This window comes from Neophocaena asiaeorientalis, unplaced genomic scaffold, assembly GCF_003031525.2.
Source record: "Neophocaena asiaeorientalis asiaeorientalis breed wild unplaced genomic scaffold, Neophocaena_asiaeorientalis_V1.1 scaffold234, whole genome shotgun sequence".
Taxonomy (NCBI): Eukaryota; Metazoa; Chordata; class Mammalia; order Artiodactyla; family Phocoenidae; genus Neophocaena; species Neophocaena asiaeorientalis.
In genome coordinates, this window is record NW_020172270.1 from 231,189 (window position 1) to 258,157 (window position 26,969).

Sequence of the window (26,969 nt, forward strand, 5' to 3'; positions counted from 1 at the left end):
GCCAGGCACTGGGAACACAGACGTGAATAAGATAGTGCCTGCCCTTAAGGAGCTCACAGTCTAGTTCCCAAGAGTTCAACTATTTACTCAGCCTAGAATTCACCGTAGTTCATTCCAGTAGCGCTTGCCGGTGCCTGACACTGCACTGCGCTGGTTGGTGGAGATGCAGAGTTACAGAGAAAAATAGGACCAAGTGGTTGACCTCAAGAGGATTCTAGTATAGTAGCGTAGACAGACACATAGACGTGTCCATTTGTATTCCATGTGGGAAGGGACGTTTGGCTTAGATGACGCCCTCTGACCAAAGATCCTCAATCCAGAGGGAGCATGACTTAGAACTGGGGAGCAGAGGATCTGGGGGAGGCAGACTTTGTCTGAGACTTGTCCTGTCACAGTACCAGACATCTAGGTAGGGGCTTGGTAAACATCTGTTATTTTTGTTTGGGGAACAATCTCTTTCATCACTCCCTTTGCATGGGGAAAAAAAAAAAAAAACGGAACACTTAAGCTAGTGAAATAAAACAGGGAGGCCTCCTGATGAACAGATTCTGTTCTACTTGTGGTTCATGGGATTTGGAGCCTCTTCAGCTGATAGCCATCCTGTCAGAGCTTCCACTACCTTGTACCGGCAGTTCCCGATCTGCAGGTCTCTAAAGGGAGTAACTGGTGTTCTTAAGCTATTTTTTGAAATATTTTTTTAAAAAGTCTCATAGAAATTTCACATTCAGCCAAGACAAAGCCACAGAGAGCTAAGTACAATATCACGTTTCTTTGCTTTTGACTGCAATTATATGAGCTTGGTGTGGTTATCTCACGTGGATCAGAAGCACTGAGTAAGAAACTGGGAAAATGAATTATTCCATAATAAATGTAGCTTTGCTAGATAAAAATTTTTCCAAATGTGAGGCCCACAGGGGAAAAAGTAATAAAAGGGATCCTTGGTGGTGAAAAGGTTGGAAATCACTGGCCTCTACGTCTGGATGCCAAAGTTTGGCTGCTGATTCAAAGCCCATGACCACAGAATCCTGGGATTATTGGCATCTGACACCCCTGATGTGGTTCCTGTTGGAAAAGCAAACATGCTCCCTGCCCAGCTTTCTAAAGTGTTATACATTAACCAGCTTACAAAGCACCATTCACGGGTGGACAGGGTTTTTTTGGATCGTGGTTTACTGTGTTTTTGTACCTGCAGTGAAAGAACATTTCAGAGGAAGCATAGGCTTGCCTGAAATCTACAAAGCTACGCTATTGCTGGACAAGCCCAGAGCTCCTTGTAACTTACAGGGCTGGAACAAGCTGTCCACACCTTTCTCCTCGTCAACAGCCTTCATCCAGTACCTCCGAGAATGCCCATTCCACCGAACACACTGGAAAAAGGCTAAGAACATCCATCGGGTGTAAGCGAAAGAGGAGGGACTCTGCAGGCTGGGGAGGGAGGGAGGAGTTTTGGAAGTGGCCTGGTCAGAGAGTCATTCGCACTCTTCCCATTGTCTGAAAAAGTTTTCTGGAAGAGGCTCAGAAAAACAGGGGAAAGTGGAGCTGAGGTTTCTACAGAGAGAAGGAACTCCCCGAAATATCGATTCCAGCCCACATTTAATATTTTTTAAAGACTGTAACTGTGATAAAAATATACTTAACATGATACTTACCATCTTAATCATTTTTAAGTACAGTTGGCCCTTGAACAACACAGGGGTTAAGGGGTGCTGACCCTCCGGGCAGTTGAAAATCCACCCTCCGTATCCACAGTTCTGCACTCACACATTCAACCAACTGAGAATCATAATACTATAATATGTATCTATTGAAAAAATAATCCATGTATTAAGTAGACCTGACAGTTCAAACCCATGTTGTTCAAGGGTCAACCGTATAGGGTTCAGTAGTCTTAAGTATATTTACGTTGCTCTGAAACAGGTATCCAGAAATTTTTATCTTTGCATGACTGCAATTCTAGACCCATTACACAACTCCCCTTTTCTCCTGCCCCCAGCCCCTGGTAACCACCGTTCTACCTTCTGTTTCTATGAATATGATTATTTTAGATATTTCATAGAGATGAAGCATACAGCGTTTGCCTTTTCATCACTGGCCTCTTTCACTTAGCATAATGCCCTCCAGGTTCATCCATATTGCAGCATACGTCAGAATTTTCTTCTTTTCTAAGGTTGAATAGTATTCCATTCTATGTTTATGCCACATTTTGTTTATCCATTTGTCTGTCTGTGGACACTTGGGTTGCTTCCACCTTTCGGCTCTTTTGAATAATGCTGCTATGAACGTAGGCATGAAAATCTCTCACTGAGGCCCTGCTTTCAATTCTTGTGGATATATACTCATAAATGGGATTATGAATCATATGGTAATCCTATTTTTAATTTTTTGAGGAACTGCCATACGGTTTACCGTAGTGGCTGCAGCATTCCCAGCAGCGAGGCACAAGGGTTCCAATTTCTCCACATCTTTGCCAACACTTGTTATTTTCTGGGTGTTTTTTTTTAATAGCAGCCATCCTAATGGGTGTGAAGGGGTATCTCACTGCGGTTTTGATTAATAATTAGTGACGTTGAGCATCTTTTCATGTGCTTCCTGCCCATTTGTATATCTTCTTTGGAGAAATGTCTATTCAAGTCCTTTGCCCCTATTTTAACTGGGCTATTTGGTTGTTGTTGAAGTGTAAGAGTTTTTTATGTATCCCGCATATTAACCCCATATCAGATATATGATTTGCAAATATTTTCTCCCACGCCATATGTTGCCTTTTCACTTTGCTGACTGTGCCCTTTGATACTCCAGCCCACATTTTTAAAAACAAGGAAAATATGATAAAATGAAGAAAGAACCCAGCAGGAATGATGCCTGGGGGCCTCATTCGGTGATTTCTCCAAGTCCTTTGAACTCTGTGTTCTCGAATTCCAGTCCTCCTGGTGATGTTCCCCCCAAGCTCTTTGTACACTTTTTGTCTTTACCCCGTTAGCTCCAAACTGCTTCTAGAGAGAACGTGCCCCATTCTAAGTACCACCTGCCTTTAACACCCCATAACTTTCTTGCTGCTTCCTCCACGCCTGTGAGATGTGCCTTTTCATCCTGCAGCATCTTCAGCCTTGGGTGTTGTAATACAGCATCCTCAAATACATTTGCAACCTCTCTGCCCTCCCAGGCAGAGACGAGTTTAAACTCTGCTTTTGTGGCAGCCATAGTGGTGGGACTGAGTGTAGAGGCCAATTGATGGAGGTATCAAAATTTCTCTGAGAAACAAGGTCTAATGGAAAGACCATCAAACCATCACTTCCTGGCCGTGTGACTGTTGACAGGTCACTTCACCTCTCTAAGCCCCCATTTCCTATCTGTAGGCATGAGGATAGCACGCCCGACCCCGCTGGGATTTGATGAGCCTTGCTCGGGATAAAGCATGTGCGGTGCCGACTCCGTTCCTGGCGCATCTCTGGAGAGCTGGGCCGCTGGTAGTTCCTCCTTCTGGGCCCAGACCCTTCAGCCAGAAGGAAGCTCACCCAGCCAGGGCCCGGTCCACACAGAGGCTGCACAGCGCTGAGGGGCGGGAACAGAAGTCCCTCATCCGCCCCTGGCCTCTGGTAGCGGTGTGCCCCAAAGAGCCCAGGCTGCGTGAGAGGCTGCCACTGCCCAGCAGGAGGCCCCCAAATATCCCTCCCTCGGTGACACCTTTCAGTGGCCCTCAGCTCTCCCTGGCCTGGAGTTCTTCCTATCCTCTGACTCACTTCCCTCTAACCAGAAATAAAACCTTTTCTCCCTCACCTTCCCACAGATTTCATCCTTTACCAAGCCCTGTAGATTCCCTGTCCTGTACCTCGGCACTGCCATTACCCTTGTCCAAGCTGTTATCAGTTCTCTCCTGGATCAAGGACGTCAACGCCCCGGGCAAATGCTCTCCTTATCTCCTGTTCCTGTGTCCCTCCAGTCCAGTCTCCACAGGGCAGCAGCAGAAATGATCTATCTACAACTTTTATCTGCTCATCTCTCTCTCTCCTGCTTAAAACTTTTAAATACCTCCCTGGGAGCTCTTCAAAGGGGAAGTTCAAACTGCCTAACGTAGCCTACAGGCCCCGTGTGTTCTGGCCTCTGTCTGCCTCTGGCCTCATTGCTCATGGCCTCTCCCGCATCACACTCCACAGTGCAACCATATTGGATTTCTTTCAGTTGCTCCAACTAACTTTTCTCAGGGCTTTCACATATTCTCTCCCCTAACCTGGAACATTCTTCCTCCCTCTGGCTTTTATTCATCTGCAAGTTTCCGTTAAGATGTCACTTTCTCCGGGAAGGCTCTCCTAACTCGTCCTCAGGCTGAATTAGGTGCCCCATATGATTCCCCTGCCGTTTTGCACTTTCTCCCGTCACACCGTGTTATCATTACTGTCTCCCTTAGCTAGACTTGGAGCTCTGTGAGGTCAGGGGCCATGTCTGTTTACCCCCTAGGGCCCAATACAGTGCCCAGCATGAAGCATGTTGTATGTTTGTCAGATGAATGAATCCCGATTTCCCTTTGCAACGCGGTCTTCATCCACTCACTCCCCTGCCCTCTACACCCCTCCACCTCACTGAAGGACTTTCTGATCCCCAGATACATTGGACGTGGATCAGACCCTTATGCCTTTGTGCATACAGGTCTTTCTGGCTGGAAGGCCCCTGTCCCCGCCCCCCAACTTCAAACAAACTCCAACTTGTTGAAGCCTCGGCTCAAGTTTCATCTCAGTGAAGCCCGTGCCTGAAGGGGACCATTAAAATAAAGATTTACTCTAGGCAGGGTAATTCTTAGCTCATTCTTCATCATTAATGCTTTATTATTCTAACTCCAATATCTAGCAGCCTTCATTAGCCCACCCCAGCAGTCAGACTGCCCCTCCTCTGGGATCTCCCATCTCCTTGCAGCACCTCCATTATGGCACTTGCCCAAGGTTTTGGGTGATGGTTTTTTGTTTGTTTGGTTAGTTGGTTGGTTTAATTTAGTTTAGCTTAGTTTTTTTTTTTTTTTTTCCTGGAGGGGGTAGGAGGATATTGTGTGACCTTAACCCTCCTGGCTCCTTGTAAGGGGACCTTGGCTCATTTCTTCAATTAAAATGAGACATAAATTCTGTCCCCTCCCCCATCCTTTGTCCCCTCCCTGCTAGTGTGTCCACTCATTACTGAGACAAACCAGGGCTGCTTCCCTTTCAGGAGGCATCATTTTTCCAATTAGCCTTTGATTGGAAACAGTACCATTACAGCTGCGCTGCTTTTAGTGACTGCTGGTGATAGGCAGCCTGGCCATATGGAAAGACCACTGGCCCAGGAGTCCCCAGTGCTAGCCCATCTCTGCCTCTACCCAAGTGTCTGAATGTGGGTGACTTCCTTTCCTTCCCTGGGCCTCAGTTTCCTCCTCTTCTGAACGATGAGGAGTTTGAATGTAATGTTTTGCTACTTAAAGTACGATCCGTGCACCAGGAGCATGGAGTATCCGTGGGTAACTTGTTAGAAATGCAGAATCTGTGCCCCACCCCAAACCTTGTAAATCAGAATCTTCTTTTTAACAAGATCCTCAGGCGATTCAATCCACAGTAAAGTTTGGGAAGCGCTGGGAACTTCGCAGATGAGAGAATCACTGAGGCTCTTGTTAAACATAGTTTCCATGGGAGCATATGTATATGTATAGCTGATTCACTTTGTTATAAAGCAGAAACTAACACACCATTGTAAAGCAATTATACCCCAATAAAGATGTTAAAAAAAAAAAAGAAAAATATTAGACATTGGAAGAAACAAAGAAATAAAGTAAATTTTATTTAGTAAAAAAAAAAAAAAAAAAAAAAAAAAGTTTCCCCGGCCACTGTGCTGGAGCCCTAATCAAGTGGGACTGGGATGGGGCCCCAGAACTTGTATTTGTGACAAGTATCCCATGTAACTCACATCCCTGAGGAAGTTTGGGCAACATTGGACAAATGGTTTATAAGGGCCCTTCCACCTTTGACATTCTGCAATTCTGTGTGCAACTGGTTCACTACTGAGGATAGTAAATAGTGGTACATAATGCAGACCCCTAGGACTTACCCTTCTTTAAATTGGGTATTTTTAGAAGCATCTGGGGTTGTGCAGGTGAGGGGTGGAGGGAAGGAAGAGGGGTTACAACAACTTAAGCCAAGTCTTCTTGATTGGAGAAAATCAGTAGCCTCCGGGGTTCGAAGAGAAATTACCTACTTACTCAAGACTGTCTCCTTGAAGAAGTCAGGCTTGATACAATCAGACTACCTGAAAGACCCTCTTGGAGCATTGAAAAGGGAGGACTAGAGATAGACAGGGCAGCGTCTCTTTCACACTGGCGATGGGATCGAGGAGATGGGGCCAGAAAAGTTGACAAGGAAACCTAGGGAAAAGCCTCTCCCGGAAGAGAGTCACATTTTCCAAACCCTCATTGCGGATGTGTGTCCTGACAAGGGATGTTTTCCCATTTGTTGAGTGTATTTATATAAAAACTTTAAGAAAGGTCTAAAAACGAAATCACATTTAGTTATATGTTTAACAAATCACCTTTATTTGGAAAAAGAAAAAAATTACCTAAGATCAGGACGGCCCTGGAAAGTCCAGGATAGGAAGTCGCCAGTTTTTCTCCATGTTTGGATTTGTTTTTCTTATAAATATGCCTTAAGTTCCGTTACTGGTAGGTTTTGGCTACATCTGAGATTTAGACAGGTGGAGAGAATGTGGAAGGGCATTCAGAGGGTATTTTTCTGGGCAGAGAAAGAAGGGTAGACTCTGTCAGCAAGAGTGAAGTGTGAATGAGCATGGCACGGCCAGCGCCCGAGTCAGGGGAGGAGCTGGATAAGGAAGCTGCTGAACTGTCCAGAGCAGAGGACCAAGTCTGGGCACAGCAGAAACTAGGACAGAATTGTGCAAGTCGGGGCTTTCCCTTTTTCACATTATCCCATATACCCAGTCCGGCCACCAGATCCTGATGCTTCTATATCAATAGCTCCCTCCTCTCTACCTCCACTGCTCTGGCCTTAATTCAGGATCTTTTCATGTCCCCATCTGGACTCTTGCAACAGTTGCAAAGATCCATTCTCAATATGTCTTTACATATGCAAGCTTGTTCTCAAGCTTGAAAAGGCCGTCTTTCTTCAGAAAACTGAATATAAAGAGATCTTATCAAAGTTAACAGCCTAGTTCTACTGGGCAAGGTGCAAACTGCTCTGATTCAAACGGCCCATGAGCTCCTGTAGGCTACTTAGATCCTCACTGAGTCCTGGTGAAAAGGAAGTGGAATTCACAAGAGCAGGGGTTCTCAAACTAGAGAGGTTCTCAGAATTCTCCAGAGAGCTTATAAAAACAGGAATCGCTGGGCCCTACTCCCCCAGCTTCTGATCCGGTGTAGGTGGTGTAGGACCTGAGGATTTGCATTTCTGGCGAGTGCCTGGGTGGCGCTGATGCTCTGTGAGCACCTTGAAGGTAGAAACCCTGCGTTACCTCTATATCCCCATGGCCTTCGCATAGGGCCTGGAGTGTAGGAGGCTTTCAGTAGCCACTGTTGAAAGAAGGAAACCATAAAAGAGAGAGAGAGAGAGTAGTACTCCTAGGAAGAACTTCCTTCAAATACCAAACACCTTTTTTCTTTCAACTTAGCTCATACTGGTTTCTCCATTCCTCCATTCTTTTAGTCTAAACCAGTGGTTGCCAAACTTCTAGAGTTCACAGATCATCCAATTCTAAGAAGAAAAGAAATACCGATTTGATTTGAGCCTCTCCTAGGTTTACTCACTTTTTCCTTTGCCTTGTTAGGACATTAAAAGACAAACACACACACGTGTCTTCTACCATGACCAACATTTCATAAAAGAAAGAATATTTTAATAAGAAAAATGTTAAAAGGCTATGATCGCAAAACAAAAGATGGTCCTTTAAATGGAGTACATTTCTTTCTATGAAAAACCACACGGTATTTCCTTAGTTTTCTCTTTCCACCATAATCTGGTGAACGTTTTATTACAGATTACCATTGGGTGCTGTACCAGCATTTGGGAACCACTGGTCTAAACCCACCCAAACTATAATTCCTCCCAGAACGCTGTGTACGGGGCCTATAACCTTGCCACCTCAGGTCATTTTTGGTTCTCAGGGAGGGCCATTTCTCATGCTATTCCGTCTGCTTGGAATGCTTGCTGCCCACCTGGAAAGCCCTTAATCTGTTCTCAAATCCTGCCAGTTCCATGATGTTTTCCTGGCCTTCATCTTCCTGGGACATTAATTGTCCCACACTTGGTGTTTCCATAGCACTCGCTCGTTTGCACCGGGCTCATTTATTAACGGGTCTAGACTAGAACTCCTGGAGTCCTAAGACCAAGACCTCGGTCTCGCAGATACCTCGGCAGGGAACCTGGAACATAGTTCTTTCTCCAGAGATGTTTTGATAAAAACCATGAAAAGGAGCCGGACTTGATCTGATGGGCGATAGACAACGATCATAAGTTCCTGGTCAGAGGAATGACACAATCAAAATGATTCTTTAGAAAGATTTTACTTGCAGTGGAGACCAGGACAGACCAAGGTGGGAGAAAGTGACACCATGAGAAATCAGTGATGAGAAGGGCCTGATGACATTGGGAATGAACACTGGCCTGGACAGTCTTGTTGTTGTATCTAACTTTTCTTTGGATTAGGAACACTAAGAAGTCCTCCCCATATACTTTCATTGTCTCCACCAGAGTGATGGTCACGGGGCTAGTTGATAAAATACTGTATGGAGGAAGCATCCTCGATCATCTTAGTCCTTGCGAATACCTAGGCTGCCGGCATCTTTGCTTCTCCAGACACAGGTCAGATGGGAGCTGTAGGGTTGGCCTGCACAGTGAAGTTGGCCAAACTGTTTTCCAGGATCTCCGCCTCCTCTTTCTGTGCCCTTTCCTCCCTCGCTCTCCATCAACCTCTTCACGAGCCCAGTACCTTGTGTTCTGTTAATGAAACCCTATCTGAGAAAAATATTCAATTTGTCACCTACGCCTGAAGGTGACATGATACGTAGGTGTTCCCTCTCCCAGAGAGTAGCTGCACATCAACCTACGGAGGGAGAAGAGCTACACTGTCCAAGGAATTGCAGGCAGCAGGTAGAGGTATTTTCAAGGAACCCACATGGAGTCTTTCTTGGGCCACTGAAATCACAGTACTAGAAATGACCACCTATGCCGTTGGCACAGACTGACCTTGGCCAAAGCATGGTAAGCATAAAGAGTTCCTTTGATTCCTGCTCAACTCCGGAAGGGAGATCTGAGATCATATATGTCGCAAATGTGCTGTGCTGTTAGCTACGGTGTTTCCATCATACATTGATCCTCAGCTTCCTCATCTATAAAATTAAGGGGTCAGATAAAATATAATATGATGTCTAAGTTTTTCTGCCAGCTTGGAAATTTTGTGGTTATATGATCATCGGTTCGATGCTTTTTAAAAAAAAAGAGAGAGAGAGAGAGAGAGAATGTCAGCCAGAAATATTGAAATCAAATTTTATTTTTGGAAAATGACATTACACACATCTTGCAAATGTACACAGAAATGAGAATGAAATGAAGAACAGAGCTTGAGAGCCAAAATGATTGCAAGAGCAGCTCTGTGGCTGCCCGGTGTTGAACGCTGTGAATCCACAACATTCACAGTTCACAACACGTTACACATGTGGGGAACTTCTCTAGACTTTGAAGTCCTCTGACCAAAGAAAGCCCTCATCAAATCGCCGAGGGAGGAAGAGGGATATTAACAGGCACAGGAGATGAAAAGGGTCTGCTCCAGCTGGTTTACACGGGCCTCGCCAAACCTACCAGTCCAAGTGGGAACAGCAAACCATAAAGGAGGATGCCCTCTTGGAACACTGCTCTTGAATCACAGCCTAAGAGCGGGCTAGGCATTGCGTGGGAAACCAACAGCAATGCATATAAACCCATGTCCTTGTCTTTTCTGGCTATAAGTATTCTAAAGGGGCAGCTAAAAATCCCTAAATGTCTATTGTCTTTCTCTGTTTTCCTTTTCTGTTTTAAAAATAATGATTGGTCACTGGTCAAGCAGAGCCTTCTGAGGACCTCTGAATATTTCAAAACTTCTGCAAGGATAAGGGACATCTTTGTTCACTGTCTTTAGATTATATGTGATTCTGAGAACTAATCAATTCTGCAGTGTCATCAGATGGCCAAAGAGGCTCCCAAGTTGCCATGATTTTTATGCAAAGGGGAGCTTGGTCTTTGATCACAATGCCAATCCTTGGGAAATGGTCAATAACTACTGAGAAAATGTTGAGAAATATCTCCCCCCCCCCTTTTTGGTTTGTTTGTTCTTTGCTGACTTGACTTGGCAAAAATTATTGGCCCCTAAATCAGTTATTTACAACCGTAAGACACCTGGGAGCAGCGGGAGGGAGAAGGCAAGGGAGGGAAGAGGGACCACAAGGAAGAATATATTCTTTTCAGAGGTTAAAATGAGTTATTTAAGAAATGTGATGTACAATACCATGCATTTACTCTCCAAAGCTAGTCACTAGCAAGCTAACGCCTCTAACACTACAACCACCAATTACAGCTGTTTTGCTACAGTAACTGAGTTCTAACTACAGCTATAGGGCAGAAAGGGTGGGCTGTTTCCATTTTAAACTTTCTCCCTTTGAAAATGGCCATAAAAGCGTTTTCTGTACAAGTTTAATGGCACAAAAAGGTGACCGACAACGTTTTAAAGAACTTACCACACATGAGAAATGCGAAATTCAATCAAAACATGCATTAGTTGTGTACAAGTCATAAGGGATCATTGGCTTCAAGCTGCAATGTATTACAGGACCGTACGTTGGAGACATTTTGGTATAACCTCTTACTTGGTCAAATCCCTTCGAGAGAACTTATAGAGAAACGGCATTGGAAAGGGCATTCCATACGGCATCGCTAAGCAGTGACATTCCCAAGGGCTGTGCACCCTGTTGAATAAATTAGAACCTACAAGATGGCTTCTTTAGTTCCATTAATTACTCTTATATGGACTGCCTGCACAGGATCATGAATAGTTGGTGTCAATAGTAAATGTTTAGGTGGATTTAGTAACAGAAGGAAAAATACAATTCAGTTATGTGACTATTTCTTTTTATATTATGGAATTGCTAAATACCCTTAACATTTAAACCAACCCCAACTGCCCATCAGTTTAACTTAAAAAAATTCAACATTTGGCAAGCCTTATGTTTATAAGGTTATTATAGAGAGCTTATTGTGTAACAGTAAAACTTTAAACAAATTGTTCCCCCACCCAACACCACATGACAGGAGAAATTACCTGTGGTCTCTCACTACATCGTATTGCAGCTTTTAAAGTTATGAGCAAATTAAACAAGATCAATTCATAGTATTTAGCTGATACGAATCCATAGGTGGATTCTTCTGTTCAGCTGCTTATTTCTCTGAGCACGCTTCACTGCTCCACAAAATGGTGGACTAAAAGGAACCGCAAAGTGTTCTGTACAATGCTTGGAAGGCAAAGACCCAGAGATACGTGAGTTATAGGGAAACTGCCTGTGAGGACCTGCTTCGGGGAATTACAACTGAAAATGTTGAAGAAAGGGCCAGGATCGGATTGATTCCCACCAACAAACTTCTAACGGGACTCAGGTAGGATCAGGGCTCATTGAGTCTGGAAATAACCTCTCATCACCAAGGCAAAATCACAGGGCTAAGAAGAGGCATATGTCCAACACCTAGATAAGGAGGAAGGAAAAAAATTAAAAAGGGAGAGAATAAAAGAGAGAAGAATTGCAGAGGACAAAGGAGAGATGTTTGTACTGTGGAAAGAGAGCGTGATAAAACAGAGTATAAAACTGAGAGCAAATATGGTGAAGTAGAGAGAGAAAGAAAAGACTAAGAGATACACAGGGGAGGTAAGGTAGAGAGCAGCAAAAAGCCATTGATTTCCTCAGGTTATTAACCAACCCATAAATGAAAAGTTCCAGTGCCTCTAAGTCTTTGTCTTAGTGTACAAGATGTTTGCTCTGACTTCTGTTGTGCTATCTGTCCTCTCCCAATTAGTCTGTCGTTCTCATCTGGAGCAGGAAGATGCCTTAATTCCCAATGAGAATTCCATACTCCCCTAGCCCCGGGCAACCAGTGTGAGACAAGATTGCTTCTGATTCCAGAAGATGTTGAAGCCTATAGACTAAGGAATAAAAAGTTAGGCAGTTAGAAGGGGTAGGGGCTCAAGAGTCTTGTCATATGATAACCAGTGTCGCACTACCTAGGCCACAGTGGGAGGCCTGCTTGGATCCTTAACAGAAAACAAGCAGGAAGAAACATCAAGAGGCTAAGTATAAAGACCACACTAGATCTTTGAGGATGGAGATAAGCTTGGGGACCAGGGTGGGAGAGACAGAAGAGAAGGAAGTCACCCTCTCCTGAAGAGACAGGAGGAGCAAAATTCTTCAGCCGGACGTACTGAAAGGCCGGCTGATGGAGAAGGAGCCTTCTGGTCTCTGAAAAGAAAAGGTGGAGGGGGCTAGGAGAAGCTGCCAAGTCTCAGTCCACAGTAGGTTGCCCGCTGGAGCCAGTGCTCTGTGCATTTTCCTCCCTAAGGATGTATCTTGGCTGCTGTATGGCGAGAACCTCCAGCCTTGTATCTACTGGGGAAGTGACTTCTGCTAGCCAGAGGAAGAATAAAATTGGGAATTCATTTTTAAGAAATGATTTGTGTTCTCTTGGTCCATGATCACAGGGCTTAGGGCTGACTAAGGGTAATCCATTGAGGGTTAACAGCAATGGACTGGGTCTGGGCCACCAGAAGCCAGAGAAAACGCTGGAGATGTATCTCCAGCCAAAAGGTAGACGAGGGGAATCAAGGCAGTATTCTTGCTCCAGGTGGTCACAACTACAAAGAAGAGGAAACCCTGCATGGAATCACAGAACAGTGGATGAGGCTACATATGGGGTCTCCTTCTTGGGCAGAGGCAGAAGTGTGACAGCCTCAAAGTTTCATACCAGGAGAGAGACCTAGGAAGCCCAGCAATTGCAAGGCTCCATGGCTACACAGGAGGTCTCAGGTCACTTCCGGCATATCAACGGCTAGGCCTTTATTCTATCTAGTTTCCTGGTACTAAAACATAGGACTCTAACCCCTCCCCAGTCCCAGATGAGCTTCAAAACAGTGATGGTTTACTTAGGAAGCCAGCCTAGGCCTCAAAGCCAAATCTCTTAATGCAATGAAGACAATACATGAGTGAGGCCTGGTCTTCGAAATCCAAGTGGCCCCATGTGGCCAAGGACAAGTTCCAATGTTTTTTTTAAAAGAAATATCCATGCTTTTTATTCCCATGGCAAACTGGACAGTGAAGGAGGTCATTCAAATCCCACTGTCCCAGTGCATGAGTCTGGGGAAGTCTCTAGGCATAGATGATTTTGGGGTGCGCTGATTGCTGGTCTAAGACTTGGGTTGGGTGATTCAAAGAAGGATCTAGAGGCTCAGACCCCTTCTTCTTGCCTTCTTCTGATAACAACACATCTCCTTTGAGGTTCCTTGGTTACTTCTGATTGAGGAGGAAAAGCAGGAAGGAGACAGAATTTCCTGAGGAGTGGGGTAAGCCCAGAAGGAGGTCTTTTGGAACTCAACTAACGAATACCTAGTTCCCAGGAAGAACCTTGCTGTGAGGAAAACTACGTCTTCAGACCTTGTTGCCCTGGTTTCTGCCATGGAAGGCTGCAGGAGCAGCGTACACAAGAAGGTAAGTATGGTGTGTACAGCACATAGCTTGCTATTTCAGTGCAAACACGAGAGTCAATGTTTAACATCAGCCAGGGTACATTTTAGTCACAAAGCCCCTTGCTTACACCTGGAAATTGTCCCCATCAGGGCAGGATGGCTATGGGGACATTGTGGATGAGGGCAACGGTCAGGTTATTTTCTCTAGTTTGTCTCACTCCCATATTTTAAAAGAAACCATTGCCAGTGAATGATAGCCACACTCATTTAAAAAAATACTTAAAAGTCATCTCAGAAAGTCAGGATGAACAAAGCTATTATTCTTCCCTCCCTTCCTCTCTCCCATCCTTCTTTCCCCTGCTCTAGGAACAAGAAACATTTCTCTCAGCCTACAAAGACCAACCAGTATGAGATGAGATGAAGTGAGCCGACAGGGGACACCAGTCTTCCCCCATCCCATCTGAACAGGGAAGGAGCTCCGGGGGCTGTTCTGAGGGCTCCTCAAGGTAGGGCAGTGATCCCCTGTGTTGGATAGACAAGGTCAGCAACCCCACTGCCCCACTGCTCCTGCTGGTCCTCAATGCCTCCTTCTCTCTGGGGACATCTGCAGTCCATGTGGATGGGGACCACGTGAATATAGGGAGAAAGAGCCGTATTAGGTTGCTGGGTGGATTTCCCACTGAGATCAGGGCAGCGGCATATGGCTCCAAGATGCAACATGACCCCGGGAAAGAATTCTCAGGAGCCTAGTGGAAGGCAATACAGTTCAGTGGGAAAAGGCCTTGGAATAAGAGCCAGGGGATGTGGGTTCTAATCCTAGCTCTGCCCCTAGCCAGCTGTGTGACCTTGGGGAAATTACTTTACCTCTGCATCTCCGTTCCTGGCCTGAAAATGAGGAATTTGGAGTAGATGATATGATCTTAAGGTTCCTTCCAGCTAGAAAACTCTATGATTCAATCTAGGCTAACACTAAAGTCCTTAAGGACACAAAGCAGTCATGCTAATGGCTATCCTTTCCAAAACAGTGAAGAGAAAAGGAACTTTTCTCTCAATTTACCCCTAGTTAACACTACGTATGAAGTTGTTCAGCCCAGCCCCATATATACATTTTCCCTTTCTTTGTCCCTATTTCTATTTCTGTAAGGAAGAAAAATCAGGAGGTAGGAACAAGCAACAGATGGATTGTGTGTGTGTCTGTGTGTGTGTCCTAGCGGGAGGGAGACTGGGGCTGGGGGAGTGGCGGCAAATCCTTGCTGAGTAACTTGCTACTTGCTGCCTGTGCAGAAGGTAACACAATGGGACTTTCGTAGTAAAACTGGATTGGATAAAATTGAGAACCAATGACAGGGGTGAAGGTGCTCAGTAAGAACCAGATTTCTTTTTGCCTTGAAAGTGGGCCAATTTAAAATGCAATTGTTAAAGGCTTGAATTTTGAACTATACCAAACTCCCCTAAAGTGGCAGTACAGAAACATTTCCTTATAATTGACTTTTTTAAAGGTAGAAATTCTATTATTAATTTTTTAAAAGGTAGAAATTCTATTATTATAGAAGACAATAATAGGAATTCTTTGATTATTATAGAAGGTTGAAAGATCATTCTAAAGAAAATATGGCCACTGAATATTTTCTAATGGTACTTGTGCCACAAGCAAGGGAACAAGGGAACACTCAGGGGTGTAGCATGGACATGAGGAAATCTGAGTTTCTCCTCTGGTCCTGCTCTCTACCAGTAGGTCATTTGGCTGCCTCAGCCTGCATTTCATCTTAAATCGAAGGAACTGGACTAAATGAGATCTGGGGAAAGATTGTGGGTGAAATCTTTGGGGAATCGGGCCTGCAGTTTAGAAACAGACCTCCTACCACTCTCTACATCCTCCAACCCGAGTACCAATTTTTCCCAATTAACTACAAATTGCTCTGGCAGGCACTAAGCAAACCTTGAACTTCTAGAAAGAAGTAGGGGGTAAGTACAATGGGCTTCTTAATGGTTTCTAACAGCCTACAAATAAAGGAGAGGGGCAAAAAGAGAGTCTCATAATTTGGGGTTCTTCAATGACCAGTTTTACCGGGAATCAATACTACCAACATCTGGACTTTCCTTGAACCAAAACTGTTTTATGTAGCTAAGGACACCTGAAGCTTGTCTAGGGGCATCTGATCTACCCCTTCCATCACAAGTTTCCTCCTACCCAGTGCACATCAGCAATGCCACCAAGTTGTCACCGATCCATGTCGGGGTGTCCTGTAATATCTCCTAATTATGAAGCAGCTGTGCGCGCGCACACACACACACACACACACACACACACACACACACAGAGCAAGTTCATTCTAGTTAAAGTGGAGGAACAAATGCAAGTCATTCAATAGCCAAACGGCAGCCTGGCTTCAAATGCCGCGCCTTTCCAACTATCTGAACAATTACAAAGAAATAAGTACATCTTCATATCTGCTAAAAGCAAACACAGAACTGGCATGCATGGCTTTCACTTAATTTAGTTGCCTTTGCTATTATGGGCTATGATTACAGACAAAAAGCAGTGTTATGAACCTGTACCTCAAAGACTGAGAACTATTTCAAATGATCAGTCCTTAGCAAAGAGAAATCCTTTCTAGTGTTAAAAACAAGTGAAAGGACTCTCTGTCTTCAGTATGAAATATCAGGATTATAGATAAAAAAGAGCTGCTTAAAATATGCCATAACATTTCATTTAAAATATAATCAGAATGTCTGGTCCACATTGAAATTATTAATGTAAGCATAACTGTTAAAAAGTTATCAAAAGACTGATTCTATTGAATTGGCCTCTGCTATTCATTTTGTTTTTTCCTGGAGGTTTCTGTTTGGCAGTGACAGCATGATTTCTAAACTACGTTATTCTTCTGCATTTTTTTTTTTGGTAAATTTTCTGCACGTGTTTTTTAGACAAAAGAAAAATCACCAGTTTATAAAAAAGGAGCCTGAAGAGTTTGCTCCTGAAATATAGACACGAGGTTTTATAAAAAGGATATTGGTTTCTTGCTATAAAAAGCGACCGAAAGGTGTCAGACCTGAAAACAAATTCTCACAGTGTTTTCAGTGTTAGCTGTTGACAAGGCATTCAATAGAACAGAGATAGATGGATACCGTACGGTTTGTGTTAGACAGCCTCCTAGAGGAATCAGGTATATGGAAGCCGCTCACCCCCAACTCTTATTAATTGCTTATTGATTCTAAATTGCCCCAGTGGAGATGTTGACAAGGAATTCACTGTGCTGTATAAACACTACTGAAATGTCTACAGTGTTCTCCAATTTTGCCTGGTTTCTTTAAGGTAGCCCTGCACCGGGGTCCTAAGCATCTGGTGTCAGAATGACAAGTTGCTGGTGTTTCTCTCTCCCCCTTGACAGCCAGACTTGGCGCTAAACAACAAACTGGGGGTTCAGTCAGGAGTGAAGAGCCAGGCTGGGGAGTTGCCTTGCCGTCTTCCAAGGACCCTCCAGCATTCTTGAGATGGGGAGACAAGGGGCACTTGTATTTGTCACTCTTGGATTTGCCAATGAGTTTTCTTCCCCCCCACACACATCTTAAGTGCCATGTATGTAAACAACTCTCTACAGAAGGAAGACTGTCATGTATGAGCAAAGTGAGACGGGGAAAAATAATGCAGGCGCCTAAGTATTCAATAGAAAGGTCATGGACTAGCACATTTCGCATCCTTGGAAAGTTACCCCAAAGGATGGTTATCAATCTATCTCTTATAATTGGTAACTGTGGATCAGTGGCCCAGATGACAAATCACAGGAAAATAAAACCAACATACTACAGTGTGTTCTTAAAAGTAACAACAACAAAATAAAAACTTGAAAGCACCAATAGCCCTGTTGGACACTTGAGCAGAAGTACCCTATCGTAACGGTAAGCTTGTACTCTGGACTCTGAACATTCTCCTCCTTCACATGGAATCACCAAGTGAGTCTGAGTCATCCAAGGACAGAGGCAGGTACAGGTCCTGTAAGAAGATAAGAGATAAAGTTAACTCTCCTTTTCTTAACATCTTGGGCTCTGGAATGGGCAAGATTATATGGATGCTTTTTAAAAAACTAATATTTTCTATAATTTTTATTTTGAAATAATTATAGATTCACAGGAGGTTGAAGTACAGGGAAGGTAGCCTTGTACAATGTATCCTTCATTCAGTTTCCCCCAGTGGTAACATCTGCAGTTTTCCACGCACTCGTGTGTGTGTGTGTGTGTGTGTGTAGTGTAGTGTAGTCCTATGGGACTTTACCATATGTGTATATTTGTGTGACCATCATCACAGTCGAGATACAGAACTGTAGCCTTACTAAAGGGCTCCCTCGTGCTACCCCTTTATAGCTACATCCACCCCTACCCCATGCCTAAGCCTTGGCAACCAATATTCTGTTTTCCACCTCTACCATTTTGTCATTTCAGATGTTATACAAGTGGAATCATACAGTACGTTACTTTTGGGGATTGGCCTTTCCCATCAGCGTAATTCCCTGGAGATTCATCAAGCTGCTGCCTTTAACAGTAGTTCACTCCTTCATTTTGCCGAGCAATATTCCGTAGTGTGGATTTACCACAGTTTGTTTAACCATTCATCGGCTGAAGAGCATGTGGGATGATTCCGATTTTAGGCTATTACAAATAACACAGCTATAAACATCCATGTACAGGTTTTTGGGTTAACGTAGTTTTCACTTCTCTGGGATAAATGCTCAAGAGTACAACTTCTAAGTTGTGTATTATAGCATGTTTAGTTTTGTAAGGACTGCCATATGTTTTCCAGAGCGACTGTACCATTTATATTCTCACCAGAAAAGTATTAGTGATCCAGTTTATTCACAACCTCACCAGCATTTGGTGTTTTCACTACTTTTTATTTTAGCCAGTCTTGTGGATTTGTAGTGATACCTCATTGTGGTTGGTTTTTTTTTTGCAGTGCGCGGGCCTCTCACTGCTGTGGCCTCTCCCGTTGCGGAGCACAGGCTCCAGACGCACAGGCTCAGCGGCCGTGGCTCACGGGCCCAGCCGCTCCGCGGCATGTGGGATCCTCCCGGACCAGGGCACGAACCCACATCCCCTGCATCGGCAGGCAGACTCCCAACCACTGCGCCACCAGGGAAGCCCTTCACTGTGGTTTTAATTTGCATTTCTCTGATGACTATGACGTTAAACATCTTTTCATGTGCATGGTTGACATCTATACTTCCTCCTGAGTTCAACTGAAGAAACAATTCCTCAGAAATGTTTCTTCATGTCTTTTATTCATTTTCTAATTGGATTTTTCTTATTGTTGAGTTTTAACAGTTATTTTCATATTCTATATATGGCTTTGGTTAGATATGTGGCTTGCAGTCTGTAGCTTGTCTTTTCATAACTTTTGCATGGTCTTTGACAGAGCAAAAGTTTTAAATTTTGATGAGGTCCAATTTATCCAATTTATCATTTTTTTCTTTTATGGGTTGCACTTTTGTTGTCAAATCTAAGAACTCTTGGCCTAGCCAAAGATCAGAAGATTTCCTCCTATGTTTCCTTTCTAAATGCTTTACATTTACATCTATAATCCATTTTTGAGTTAATTTTTACATAAGATATGAGGTTTGGGTTAGGGGTCATTTTTTTGCCTAGGAACATCTAATTGCTCCAGCACCATTTATTGAAAAAGCTATCTTTCTTGCACTGATTGACTTTTGTACCTTTGTCAAAAATCAGTTGTGGATGTATATCAGTTATGGGTTCATTTCAGGCCCCCAGAGAGCTGCCAGGCCCTGAACAAGTGGCTAACCCAGAAAATGTACCCCATCACCTAAGTCCAATTTATTTCTTAATGCTTCCAGTTCCCACCAGGAATTAGGATTCATGGCTCCAATACTGCCCCAAGCCTTGTCTATGTCTTGGGGAGATGGGATGATATGGCATTGTTTTTTTCCCACCGTTCCCAGAGCTCTGTTTGGAGATCCTTGTGATTACTCCTGGACTTACTTCACCCATTGTCTAAATCAGAGCTTTTCAAATCTCTCTCTCCATCTCTCTCTCGCTTCTCTTTTAAATTCTCTATTCAAATGAAATTTTTCTTGGAAGCCAAATATATGAAATAAATAAAAGTGCAGTTGTTTTGGTTGAACCAGACATGGGGGAGGCAGAATCTCACCCACCCCCAAATGAAACGCAGTTTGAAAACCACTGTTTTCATTTACATTATCAGCAAAATACTAAAGGAAACTGGAAATGTTAGGGTCAAGTCTCTGGATATTTAAGAGACTCTCTTTGGTAATGGAAACAGAGAACTTCAGTAGCGGATAGCCCAAGAAAATTAGAGAATGCAGCTTCTCCTTGAGGTAAAGGAAAAAGTGAAGATGAGGAAGGGGGACAAGAATGGGGAGGAGAGGGACTTACTTATCTAACACAGAATGCTTTTTGCTGAGAAAGAAGGGGCAGGACGTCCGTTAGGCCACTTAGAATGGAAAGAGAAGTAAAGTGTATTCAGAAACTTGAGGTCCTACTCCTGGTTAAGTAGTACTGTGACATTGAATAAGTCTTTGAGTATTGGTTTCTTCATCAAGAAAATACAGAATGTACAATCTGTAAGGTCTCTACCAGCTCTGAGGACTCTTAAAGAAAGACTGATTCATTAAAAAACACAACAAAGGCAACTAGAGCAAATAGATTCACTTCTCACCAACCCATAATCCCTACACTGTAAATCAGGGGTTGGAAAACTTGCTCTGTAAGGGGATAGATAGTAAATATTTTAGGCTCTCTTTGCTGGTCACATATGGTCTCTGTCACACAGTTTGTTTGTTTGGGTTTTGTTTCTTTTACAATGCTTTAAAGATGTAAGAAACATTTTTTACTTCAGGGGGCCATCCAAAGCGACCAGGCCATACACATGATTTGGTACTCTTGCTCTAAACTACCAAACAACATTTCTTAGAAAACTGATAAACAGGTAGGAAGTACAACACTGAGGAAACAATAGGAGGGCAATAAAAAAGCACGCATAAAATTGAATTGAGGCCAAGTGGTATACAATGGAGTTGCATCTCTGAAGGCATTCAGTTCTCCACAAATTGAGTAAAGTGAAAATTGAACATAGTCAAAGTATCCTTGAGCTCTAGACTTCAAGAATAGTGGAGAAAGACTCTGAAAATCTACTCCTACATAAATACAAGTAACACTGGAAAAAACTGTCAAAATCAACTTTTTCAGAACTCTGGAAATTAACCAAATGCTTGCAACAATCCAAAAAATGTTTATTCAAGAAAAATGGCCTAATCTCAGTAAGAATACTGAAATTTGGGGTGCTTTAACTTGCCCTATTTCTATTCTCCCTCTCCCCAGCTCCAGGGTATCTCTGAAAACCAACAGCCTCACAACTACAGTCTCTGAAAAAAACCTAGCATCCACTGGAGGATGCAGAATGGGCTTGGAGCTCCCCCAAATGCCCTATTCCCAGAGAACTGTCACTATTTGACTTGTCTGGTAGCTCCCACTTGTGGGGCTCTTCTTCATTTGACCTGACTCAGAGCACACTCACTGTGAACAGCCTTTTCAAGGAGCATTAATCAGCTGCAATTGTTTAAAATCACAGCTGCCTAACGCGGGGGAAACAGTTGGGGCAAATGAAGCTGCTCAAAACCTTAAAAGGAAAAGCTGGAGAATTCATGTCCATAGGGGACTTTGAAAAGTTCTGAAAATATTCCCAGGAATCTCTAAGGCCAGGCACATGTTCAGGACTGGGGTATATTCTCAGAAAAGACCTGAGAAGTTCCTAATCTCTCACCTCTGGTTGGCCTTGAGGCCCTGTGCAAACAGCAAGCGAAGCCTGAGGCAAGCTGCCTGACGGAGCATTGAAATCAGGCTCCAACACACACACACACACACACACACACACACACACACACGCGCGCGCACACACACACAGAGCCCTTCAGCAAAGGCTGGGAGACTTATTGGATCAAAGCATTTAAGGAAATCTAGGAAAATTATCCTTCAAGAATGAAGGAGAAATCAACACATTCCCAGATGAACAAAGACAGAGCTAGCAGACACGTCCTATAAGAAATACTAAAGAGAATCCTTCAGGGAGAAATGAAAGGACAGTAGACAGCAATCCACATAAGAAATAAAGAACACTGGTAAAGGTAAATACATAGGTCAATACGAAAGAAATTATAAATTAATTTTTCTAACTCTTTTCTTCTATAATCCAATTCAAAAGACAACTGCATGGACTAGTAATTATCAAGATGTGTTGATGGACTTATTATGCACGAAGATGTAATTTGTATGTGAATAGGAGCACAAAGAGGGGGGAGGAACAGAGATATATCAATACAATAGCAAAAATTTTATATAAAGTTGAAATTAAGTTGCTATTAATCCAAAGTAGATTATGTTAAAATGTTAATTGTAATCCCCAGGGCAACCACTAAGAAAATAACTCGAAATAAAATTAGTAAAAAATACAACAAGGGAATTAAAATGGTGTACTGGAAAAATATCTAAGATAAAAAGGGCAGAAATACAGGAGTGAAGGGACAAAAAAAAGACATAAGACATATAGAAAATAGCAAATGGCAGACGTTAATTCCTAATTTACCAATAATTACATTAAACATAAGTAGATGAAGCACTCAAAGGAAAAGGCAGAGATTGGCAGAATGGGTTTAAAAACATTCAGCTCTATGCTGTTTGAGACATAATTTACATTCAAAACCATAAATAGGTTGAAAGTAAAATGATGAAAAAGATTTACCATGCAGTTAGTAACCAAAAGAGAACTGGAGTGGCTATACTAATATCAGAAAAAATAGATTTCAAGACAAAACTTGTTATTAGAGACAAAGAAGGACATTTCATAATGATAAAATATAACAATTAAAACATATCTGTGCCTTAACAACAGAGCACCAAAATACATGAAGCACGAAATGACTGAATTGAAGTGAGGAATAAACAATTCAACTATAATGGTCGAAAACTTCAATACCCCACCTTCAGTAATGGATAGAATAACTAGGCAGAAGACCAACAAGGAAAGAGAAGACTTGAATGACAGACACTACAAATAATTACACATCTAATCTACTCCATCCAACAACAGCAGAATACACATTCTTCTCAAGGTCCCATGTAATGTTCTACATGACAGATCATATGTTAGGCCATAAAACAAGTCTCAATAAATCTGAAAGGATTTAAATCATACAAAGTATGTTCTTCAACTACAGTGGAATTAAATTAGGAAGTAATAACAGAAAGATATTTGGGAAATTCACAAATACGTGGAAATTAAACAGCACATTGCTAAATAATCAATGGGTCAAAGAAGAAATCACAAAGAAAATTAGAAAATACTTTGAGATAAAGGAAAATGAAATAACAATATACCAAAAGTTATGGGATGCAGCTAAAGCAGTGTTCGGAGGAAAATTTATATGAAATGTTCAGAATATGCTAACTCACAGAAACAGAGAGTAAATTAGTGGTTGCCAAAAACCACTAAACTGTGCACTTTAGGAAAGGTGAATTTTATATCTCGATGTTATTTTAAAAAATAGTACTTTTGAAAATCTTTTACATTGACAATTGAATACTTTAAAAATTTTTTTAATTGAAGTATAGTTGATTTACAATGTTGTGTTAATTTCTGCTATACAGCGAAGTGACTCAGTTATACATATATATTCTTTTTCATATTCTTTTCCATTATGGTTTATCACAGCATATTGAATATAGTTCCCTGTGCTATACAGTGGGAGCTTGTTGTTTATCCATTCTATATACACCAGTTTGCATCTGCTAATCCCAGACTCCCACTTCTACCCTCTTCCACCCCCCTCCCCCTTGGCAACCACCAGTCTGTTCTCTAGGTCCCTGATTCTGTTTCTGCTTCATAGGTTCTGAATACTGTTTATATGATTCCTGAGCAGGTAACCCTATATAGCAATATGCATGTATTGGTGCATAGTGTATACAGTAATATTCAGTAAATAATGATGTGTAGAAATGTAAGAGGTGGTTTTGTAGCAGTTTTGCTCTATGACTATATTGTGACCAGTGATGAATTCCATAAGTTAAACTTACACATAATGCAAGTCCACTGTAATAGAAACAGCACAGGATTAAGAGCCAGGAGACCTAGGTCCTAAGCCTAACTTCCCCTTTCAGGGTCTTTGCTTCTGTATCTGAAAATTGAGGAAGATATAGACTATAACGTCTTTAAGTTTCCTTCTAGCCCTAAAATTCTATAAAATATAACTTGGATCATTACATTTTGTTTTTCTCTAGTTATACCAAAGCAAGGGAAAGGAGGCAGGCACTACCAAGTTAGTGAACTCCCTGGGCATTTTTCAGCCAGCACACAAGGGCCTTTTCATTACGGAAGCCACTTTGGGTCCCACCGCACTGAACCACTGGGCTTCAGCATTCACCCCTGTTCTGAGTCGTTCATGTAACAGATCCTTCAGTGTAGCTGGTTGGTTAGTGGAAATAATTATCCAAGAAAGACTGTTCCAGACTGTTATCTCAGAGGAAGGGGGGACAGGCCTGGGAGTAGAATTGGGAGGCGACTCCACTTGCAGCTGCTGTGACTTGGAATGGGTGGGGTGAGGCACAGGCTATGGAGAAAATCCAGAGGACTAGGCCTAGGTATGAACTTCCGTACTTCTGTCCTCCATCAATTTATTTAGTATTCAAAATATATCTTCTTGTATGGGTAGAACAATGTTCAGGAAAAGGAATTATCTCAACATTCTGTTTTTGTTGATTGATATGTATAAATACAGAAACACGCATATTGCTTAACAATACAAATAATTTGCACCTGAAATTCATTTGCTTGGTCCCCTGGAGCCCTACAGAACAAAATGTTTGTAACAAATACAGCTGTGCTGGCGATACTACTGCGTTAGAGAAAACAAAAACTTGGTCTCTGGTCCAAGAAGCTTATAGTCCAAAGGAAGTCAGAGAGAAGTTTTGAGAAACCTGGCTTCTAGTTTGGGTTTACTTTTTCCCAAATGTGCCCTGTGCTTTTCTGATGGTGTGGCTTTGTTCTTGCTGATTTTTTTAAAAGCTGGAATGCCCGCTCTCTTCACCAGCCATCAAAAGCCTACCCAGGCTTCAAGGTCCCACTTAAATGTCACCTAGTCTATAAAGCTTTCGTGTCTCCCACCCTCCCACAGTCCGACGTCTTTCCTACCCTCCTTTGTGTGCTCCTGCAGTTCTTTTTTCGCTCTTGATTACACTACCAAAATCCACTTAGAGTGGTGTCTGTGATGTAAGTTTCAGGACCCTGCTTTATTCATCAAACGATCTCTCTAAGCAGTTACAGGATGACAGAAAAAAAAAAAGGTCTGGAAACACAGAGGGAAATGTATATTTAAATAATGTTAGTTATGCTTTCAAATAACATGTCAAATATATTTTCCTTCAATCTCCAGGCAGCTTGGCAAGCGAAATGCCTCCAAATTTAAAGCCGTGAGGGCAATCACTAATCTGGAAAAAAAAAATTTTAATAAATGAAAAAGCGGCCCTGTGTTTCTAGGCATTTTGAACATCTTTAATACGGTACCTTCTCTGAATTGTTGAATCATACTGGGGTTGTCTTTAACCTCATCACCTCCTTTTTCTCATCTGTAAAATGGAAATGCTAACCTGCCCTATCTCTTTCACAGGGTTATCGCTAGGGTAAATGAGAAAATGGCTATGCAGAAAGATAAAGCAGTATGAAAATGCAAAATGTTGTTCTCATTAACTATACAAGGATTTACTTCGTGTCCATATTGCAGCACTTGAGTATGCGGACTTTGGCTAACCTCGTCGCAGCTGCATTAAAAAGGATTCTCCATGAGTTGCTTAAGAGGAGAAGCCAAGAGGCTGATTACAGCTTAGGGCCCTGTCACAACCGTCAAAATTTACCAAAGGGATGCTGGGACTTCACGTTTGTTTCCAATTGTGCAGGAGGAGAGTCATGGCCTCAGCCACCTGCTTCCTGTCTCCACCATGACTCACACCTTTCAGGTCCACTTGGATGGAAGTTCAGGTGATATCTGCTTAGGCCCACTGCCCAAGGACCTCGATGGTGCTAAGGCTCAAGTAACTTTGTGAAAGGAGGAGCAAGAAGCTGAGCCTGAGCCCCAGGGGGACTGAGCCAAGGTCACAACACACTTTTTAGCTTATTCAGAAAAACCAGTTCATCCTCCATCGTTGGTGGTTATAAGCGTGAGGCTACTGCCTCCTGATAGGATGCACTGAGTGAGATGCAACATCACTTCTATGACATTTCTTGTCCCAAATGCACAATCTGTTAACCACAAGGAAACATCAGACAAACCTAAATTGAAGGACAATTTACCAAACAACTAGCCTGTGCTCTTCATTTCTACAGTATACTGTCTTGAAGATTTTTTAAAAGACTCAAGAGCTTTTCTAGATCAAAGAAGACTAAAGAGACACGACCACTGAAGGCAATGTGTGATCCTAGATTGGATCCTGGACCAGAAAAAAATAACGCTCTTGGGGCAATTGATAAAATTTGAATATGGACGGCAGAGTATATAACAGTACTGAATCAGTGCAAACTTCCTGATTTTATAATTGTACTATGGTTATGAAAGAAAATGTCCTAATTCTTAGGAAATACCTACTGAAGTATTTAGAGGTAAAAGGGCATGATGTCTTAAACAATTTCGAATGGTTAAAAAATTTAGTAGTGTGTGTGTGTGTGTGTGTGTGTGTGTGTGTGTGTGTGTGTGGAGAGAGAGAACACAAAAAATAAAGTAAAAGGGGGCTTCCCTGGTGGCGCAGTGGTTGAGAGTCCGCCTGCCGATGCAGGGGACTCAGGTTCGTGCCCCGGTCCGGGAGGATCCCACATGCCGCGGAGCGGCTGGGCCCGTGAGCCATGGCCGCTGAGCCTGCGCGTCCGGGGCAAAAAAAAAATAATAATAAAATAAAATAAAGTAAAAGGGAAAAAAATAAACAACTGGTGAATCTGGATAAAGAGTATACAGAAGTTCTTTGTACTTACAATCTTACAACTGTAAATTTGAAATATCGAAGTAAAAAGTAGGGGACTTCCCTGGTGGCACAGTGGTTGGGAGTCCGCCTGCCGATGCAGGGGACGCGGGTTCGTGCTCTGGTACGGGAGGAATGAAAATGATACCAAAATCCAAATGTTTTTTAAAGTTTGCTCTAGAAAATTATATAATTTATTATTTAATGTTTGTTTGCTTAACTGCCAT

The 26,969-nt window shown here is 42.6% G+C and overlaps 1 protein-coding gene across 1 annotated transcript in view; it reads right to left on the bottom strand.

The window, feature by feature from the left end:
• Window positions 1-17,646: 17,646 nt before the first annotated feature.
• The window catches only part of DCX (doublecortin), a 107,590-nt gene continuing 98,267 nt past the window's right edge, over window positions 17,647-26,969 (bottom strand). The window contains exon 6 of the mRNA XM_024762508.1: window positions 17,647-17,707. Within this exon, the coding sequence (XP_024618276.1) occupies window positions 17,651-17,707 (57 nt within the window). The 3' untranslated portion in view covers window positions 17,647-17,650. The remainder of the gene's footprint in view (window positions 17,708-26,969) is intronic.